Here is a 7,548-nt window from a genome sequence, read left to right as displayed (position 1 = left end):
CTCGATAATAACAAAATTTTTATAATTTTCCCTTTTGACAATGTTTTTTGGTTCTAAAAGTTATGGTGGTGAGTGTACAAATATGATTTATTTCAAAAATATGTTTTATAAATTGTTATCAACTTTGAAATATAAGTATAATTATACTCGTTTCTAAAGAGGAAAGTAATATAATATACTCGAAATAAGTTATTAATATTAGATAATAGTGTTGTTCCGTAATTATTTAATATAGAGGTGTTTCTAAATATATCCGAAAATGTTTAAAAATGGATTATGTTAATAATCCATTAACCAACCTTAAATTAAAAGACAAATTTACCGCTATGTATTTAAAATAGAAAAAAAAAATTTGTAGAAACAGCATAAAATGAGTAAATTGTTATAGAGTTATCTAGAAATGCTATTCTTGAAATTTTGTACATTTATTTAGAAACACTCTATCCCTTCCTAATTCATTTGTTGTAGATGAATGGCTCTTAAGTAAGTTATTTGAATTCTGAAACAAAATATATTTCTGAAAATTATTTTACAAAGAAAAAAAAAAGAAGAATCTCATAAACAATTTATTCTTGTGATGCAGTGATGAATCGTAAAGTGTAATGTTTTTGAAAAATATTATTTATTTTTTATAGTAAGTTTAAGGAGTTTTTTTTCATAAAATAATAGAAAAGTTTATTCTTTTGTTTTCGTAAATAATGGTTTAGGTAGTTCGATCAAGAAAATGTGATGTACAAATGTTTTTGTCTCATCTGAATGTGCAAATTTTCAAAAGCGTAAAATCCGATTTAAGTTTTTATAAATTCCCAAAGTCTAGTGAAAAAGTAAAAATGGAAAGTATGTATATCATATTACAAATATCATACATCTTTTGTCTTTTCATTCAATGAAAAATCAGCCTAACAAATATAGTTTACATTTTTTTTAATCATGGTTCTGACATCTTAGTGTTAAAATCTCGTGAAAATTCATCATAATCTATTTATCCCAAACGAACTCACTTATCGTTACCGTTGATTGGGAAGCTTGATCGTTCTACCTTAACAATTATTTTTCTGTATGATTTCTGAAATTAATGTACTCGGTAAGTCTATTCGATTATGAATTTAAATTGAAATATCAGTGAAATTTGTCAATTCATGATAAAAGTAATAATAAATTTTAAATTTAGTAAAACAATCCAATGGTAATTAAATGGGTATTATAGTATTTCTCATATAAATTTGAGAAATGTTAGAAATATGTTTATATACATTAAAATACTGTCCAGCCATGTCATTTAGATATAACAAATTTAGTCGTACTATATTAAAATGTATAAAAAGAATAATAATAAAATTAGTTCGTCGGTCATTATATACAGTAAAAAAAAAAGTAAATCGTTAATTGAATGTACAGTAAAAACAAAAGTAATATTATCTATAAAAAAAAGTCGTTTGTAAATAATTTTTATGCAATATTTAACAAAATGGCTAATGTATAGTTTACAAATTTAAAAAAAATATATTGTTGAATAATGTGTTCGAGGTTCATATGTTTAACTCTTCATTTAACTGAATAATTCTAGATTGCTTTTCACCCACCACGTTTAAGTCCGCAAAATTGTGCAATATAGAAAAGTATAAATGCAAAATATATTTCTAATATTGCTTTGTCGTTCTACGTAGATACTTATTTGCATTAATTTAGTTGCTGTAAGGCTCATAGTACCTAGGAGACGTTATAAGGTCGAGCTTCACCTACCTGATAACCAGATGAATCATATTTTTTAATGAAATTTTATTTATGGATATACACGCTTATGATAGCTTGTTTATCGAAAAGTGTTCATGTCTATTTTCAATTATTAAATTATCTTTCTTCTGATATCCATTTTGTTTGGTTAACGGATCGTTGAAATTACTTATATTAACTTACCTGTTCATACCGTATGAAGGTCGACCTTATTCTGCCTGTTAGACTATCAAAAAATAGTTTTGAGGCTTTTACACTTAAACAATCCTGTGTTTCTATTCTTTTATTTAATGCAATTTCGCAGATTGATACTTAGGGTGTTTGCTTTACAGTATTGGTAAAAGTATTAATTATGTTATATTTGGAATTATTCGGTTAAAGCATTGATATTAAAAAAATAAATACTATAAATAATTTTATTTTCTTGTAAATGTTTAAATATACAAAAAAAACTTATTTAAAAGAAAACGTTTAAATATTATTTTTGGAACTTGATTTATCATGTGTGAAAAATTTGGTGAATACTAAATTGTTTAATTGCAGTAATGTGTCCTTAAACTTATTTTCTTTATACGTAAATAATGAATTCTTTGCGATTTATTAATTTTTTTCATTTTGAAAAATTTTCACAATTACATGACTTAAATTGAACGACTAAACAGTTGAAACGATTTATGAAAATTAAACAAAATTTTTATATTCTAATTCGAAAGAACTTTAAGTAACCTTTGTAAGTTCGGTCCTGATTCTGGTATTGATTCCGTCTTTATAATAAAAGCTGTAAGTTTTAGATCTAACAGCCTTTAGAGTTTAAAGGTAGTTTAGACTACGAATTAGTTTGAAATTCGTTAAATAGAATGTCTTACATTTTAAATCCACTTTGCTATCGACCTAGTCAACCACCTTTGCTTCAATAATCATCTCATTGGCTAGTTAAATAACATTTTAAACTAGGAACTGGAAAAAATCATGTAAAAAAATTCATGACTCGTTTCAATATTCTCAAAAACTTTAAAATTTCATTCCTGTTTATCATATATTATTTAGATTAATGTAATAATGTAATATTGTTTAATTTTGATTTTTTACTATCAACAAGGACTAGATAATTAATTAACTATTTATTTAACTTTAAAGATAATCTAAATAAAAGATATTTATTATTTTTTACGCCTCTAGTCTATTAAAAAAAATCATTAATTCAATAGTTTTTAGTTAAATGTTTTAACTAAAAAAGTAGTATTTGTCTGCATACCATAGTGAGCAGGACTCAAAAAAAAAGCTCAATATTCAAATTTTAACGTAATTTAAATAAACTGAAAGTTTATATAATTTACTGACAATATGAAAAAAATAATATATCTTGCCTAAAAATATTTACTTGTTGGTTTCTGCCAAACATTTATTATTATTGATTATTATTAATTAAAACTCGAATTGTAAATTTTATTTTAATATAACAAATTTATAACTTACTTAGCTTTATTAATTATTGCCAAAATAAATAAAAAAAATGAAAACAAATTTGTTATTCCTGTTGCAATTAAAAAAAAAAAGACAAATGTGCTTAATGTATTTTTTCTAAAAGTAGTTCTTTAACTTATTATTTTATTTTTGTATTGAATTAAAAGTGTACCTATATTAAAGGACAGTGCAAAACACTATAGGTATCGTCAGCTAAAATTTACTCATGTTGGTCTGCAAATTATAAGCAATAAGGTAATGAATATGTCTCAGCCAACTAGCTTAATTAGCCGTTTAATTAACAGCATAGCTTGTTTACTAAACGTCGCCGTTCAAGTAGCAGCCTAGAAGATATATAACAATCAATCCTACAGTTAGACAAATGATTTGGATTGATAAAGACTAGCTGCTTGTCTAACCTAGCCGTTTAAATTTAGTTTCACTATCTCCCCCCTGGTACTGAAGCCCACACACTGTCAATATGGCGTCTGCAAGCAACAATATTGTTGATGTTTCTATACAATGGACGAGTGTAGTGACAAAAAGTTGGAACTAAATATGACATTATTAAAAACGGATTTTCACGGCAAGAGTTGCAGTACTGAAATACAAACTATGGCAATGAAATTTCCTAAATTCCAATTTCTTTGAGAGAGACTGTGACAAGTCAGTCAAGTCAGCTTTCGATGGTCAGCGACTCCAAAAACGCAGTTGTAAGCCTGATGTGAATCAGTGTCGCAATAATAGATGTGCTTGTTTTTAAAAACTAAGTTATTTGAAGATCAAAGTTCAATGAAGTTTTAACTTGCGTTAGTTGACGCCTAATGCTGGGCAAAACTCTGTTTTTTTCAGCAAGGCGGAACAATAATTTGACGCTTAAAGCCAGCGTCAAGCTTCATCATAAGGTTACAACTTAAAACTAGGTAAAGGTATTACAAATTGATTGTATAACTGTAAAAATTAGATTTTAAGGTTGAAAAGGTTGTATAATGTTAATCATGATGTTGAATAGTCCCCTCATTTTGTCCCATGCTCTGCCTTTGAATCAATTGATTATTAACAATTTAAATTTTCGTTTATGATAAAAAGAAAAACGTATTTATTTTTACTATTGATAAAATGTGAGGTTTGATAAGGTTTTGTTATAGATGACGTTAATGTAGTATTTTGCATAGTCTTTAATATGAAATTTGAAAAGATATTGATATATAAGTTTAAATAAAACAAAATGGTGTGTATGAATTTATGAATTTCATTTATAAACGAAATAAAACTGAAATAGTTGGCAAAATCAATACTCAATAAGAACAATGTGTTGATAGTCTTCTATCTTATAGGTTGAAAATAAGAAAAACACATATCGGTCTCTTAAATATATTATCGAGGTCTTATTGAATTCGGGTTGGAAAATGAAGATACTTTTGTTTGCTAATAATTGAAAATGAAGAGACAAAATGTGAGAAAAAAATCTATAAATTCTTAAACACAGAATAATTTTCGTGCTCTATTGGGTACAACTTCTCCAATCTACTTTACTCTCCCCAGGCGTGGATATAAAGTGCTCGTCCTTCGCATTCCGAATCGAATAATCTCCATATTTAAGACATCGACATCAATTTTTCTTATTTCTAACATGTTAGGAAGACTATGATATTCGTTGCCTAGAATTCTATTAAAGTTATTATAAAAACATTTTGTAATTACATAATAAAAATTATATCCTTCAATTCGTTTTTCTTTATATTATTATACTTTACTGGAAATTCGTTAAGTTAACTTAATGACGTCATCAAAATCCAAAAATTTTTATAAACCAAATGTGTAATACTACTAAATTTAGGTCATAATCTTCAAACTTTTGGTCAAAGCTAACCTAATTTTAATATGTTTCAAGAATGTGGAGTTCTGGTTCCGGTATATAGCACATAAGTGAAGCGATAAGCTAACATCATATATGAAAAATTTGACCCAAAATTAGTGGGTTTCAAAAAAATTCCATTCAGATATCGGATTAAATTTGCCTGTACTATAAAAAAATCGAATTTTTGAACTAAATGATGTCATGGACACACAGTTTTTCAATCCAGCAAAGCGGGCAGACAACAGCTAGTTTGCTCTTGGATACCAAGCCTACATAATTAGTTTTTTAAACAAATATGTCAAATTTCATTTAAAAAAATTTTCGTATTTTTTATTTGAATCAAAATGAATGAATAATTAAATTAAATTGTGTAAATAATACTAAAATATACAAAATGGTAGCAAATGCAGCAACGGAAAATTTGTTCCTCCTCGAGTTTTTAGTAGATAAAGTACATATCGATCCAACTGCTGCACGCCAAAGTCAATTGGCTGGATTGTACGGTGAAAGTTGCGTACAATTTCAATTTTTGAATAATGCACCATTAGATGTCTGCGAGGCAGATTTTTCTCCAAAAAATAATTACGCAGCAGAGGGTGGAACTTTTAAGAGTGGAAAGTCAATTTTGTTTTCTTTAACACCTGATCAAGCTCAACAAGCAGTAAAAGATTTCTCGATTCATGTATATGTATTTAAAAAACTTGAAGGAAATGCTATGCCAGACAAAATGCCCGTTGGAGAGACTGATATACAGATTGTTGATCAATTTAATGAGTTATTAAAGCAAATTAGTGGTAATTCCACGGGCCAACCTGCAGCCAAAGTAATAAAAGATACTTTCAAATTAATTGGCCCTGGAGAAACGCCAATGGGAACTATTAGCGTTTTTATTCGTATATCATGTTTTGGAAAGCTTATCGTTACACAATTTCAAATGAACTTGGAAGATAGGTCTGTGTTATTTAAAGATAATCAAGGAAGTTCTATGTATAGATATCGAAAAACTTCAAAAGATGATAAACCATGTTCGCCACCAAATTGTACAGATTGGAATGATGCGATACGTGGTAAACCATGTGCAATACCAAATTGCCCACCTTCTCCGCCGTGCTGCGAAGGAGATGGCTGCAACCCTTCATGCTATCAACCAGTAGCACCTTGCTGTATACCTCCGCCACCACCACCCGATAATCGATGTTATCAAGAAATTGGAGCAGAAATGAATGGAAATGCACTAACTATTCGTGTATTAAAAGATCGAAAGAAAATTGTGCAGGAAACTGAAGAAGGCTGCTGTTGTACTCAAGATGCAAATACAGCAGGAGAGTGTTGTCCGTCAAATACTCCTGGTATATCTGCGATTCCTGAAGGTCCAAATCCACCATCGCTGAATTTTAAGGTACAAACAAAATAAAAAAAGAACGTCTTTATCTTTTTTATTGAAATGCAAGAATCAATACTGAAACTTTGCGTCACAGTTGCTCACCCCAAAAGTTTGTCTTGAGGAAGACTCTGATACGTCTAAATACCCCTCGATACATGAGAGAGCAAAAAAACCATTCCTATTATAATCTACAAACAATATAAACTGCGAGGAAAGGGTTTAACATTCATTGTTGAAATACAAAAGAACGGAAAAGATTCAATTTTTGATTTTCTATTTTTTTCACTTTAAAGTTCATAATCATTTGCCCACTAATTTTACAAATTTTAGGTTAACAATTGCTGTGACAATCAAGGTGTTAAAGTCCAACCACCACGTCCTGTGGGAGGGCTACAAACTACAGAAATTAAAGATCCTCATAGAGATGTTTTCGTCCTACGTATAGGAAAAAAATCTGAGGGCACGGAAAAGAAATCAAACTTAGAATTGGAGCTTAGAACTCCGAAAGGAATTGATCGAAAACCGCCTCCCAAATTAGAAACACGTGAAACTCAGTATGATGAGCAAGATGCTGGACCACCGACTACAGTGACTGAACCAGTACCAACAAAAGGTGCAAAAGGAAAAAAAGGGGGTAAAGGAAAAAAAGGAAAGAAAGGGAAAAAATAATTTTTATATTTTAATTACCGTATTTTATGGATTTTCTTGACTTATTGTTTGGCAATTTTAAAAGTGACTTGTTAATGATAATTTTTTATTTTGTAAATAAAAACTGAAATATTTGTTATTTTAATTATTGCATGGAGTTTTCAAGAAACAGTTATGTTGTATTCAAATAAGAAAAAACAAGATGTAGTAATGATAGATGCAAAGCTGTGTCCATGAATGTCTCACAAATTGCCTAGCAACTAAATAAATTCATTTTTCAAAAATACTAATTCTATCTATAGCAACATGGTTGTTTGATTTCTTATTTGATAATTATAATTAAAATTCTTTTTTTGCATTATTGTTGTACATTCAACTTTCCGAAATGGTTTATACAGAAATTACAGATCTAAATGATGAAACCTTTGCATTACAATTAGAAAGAACTTGTGTTGGA

At 28.5% G+C, this 7,548-nt stretch overlaps 1 protein-coding gene across 1 annotated transcript; it reads left to right on the top strand.

The window, feature by feature from the left end:
- Positions 1 to 5,447: 5,447 nt before the first annotated feature.
- LOC123295717 lies at positions 5,448 to 7,156 on the top strand. Its single transcript, XM_044877149.1, has 2 exons — positions 5,448 to 6,458; positions 6,774 to 7,156. Exons 1-2 carry the CDS (start codon positions 5,454 to 5,456, stop codon positions 7,110 to 7,112), a joined length of 1,344 nt encoding a protein of 447 aa, XP_044733084.1. The 5' UTR covers positions 5,448 to 5,453; the 3' UTR covers positions 7,113 to 7,156.
- The last annotated feature ends 392 nt before the right edge of the window (positions 7,157 to 7,548 follow it).

Source organism: Chrysoperla carnea, chromosome 3, assembly GCF_905475395.1.
Source record: "Chrysoperla carnea chromosome 3, inChrCarn1.1, whole genome shotgun sequence".
NCBI classification, from domain to species: domain Eukaryota; kingdom Metazoa; phylum Arthropoda; class Insecta; order Neuroptera; family Chrysopidae; genus Chrysoperla; species Chrysoperla carnea.
This window is presented reverse-complemented; position numbering and strand designations above follow the sequence as displayed.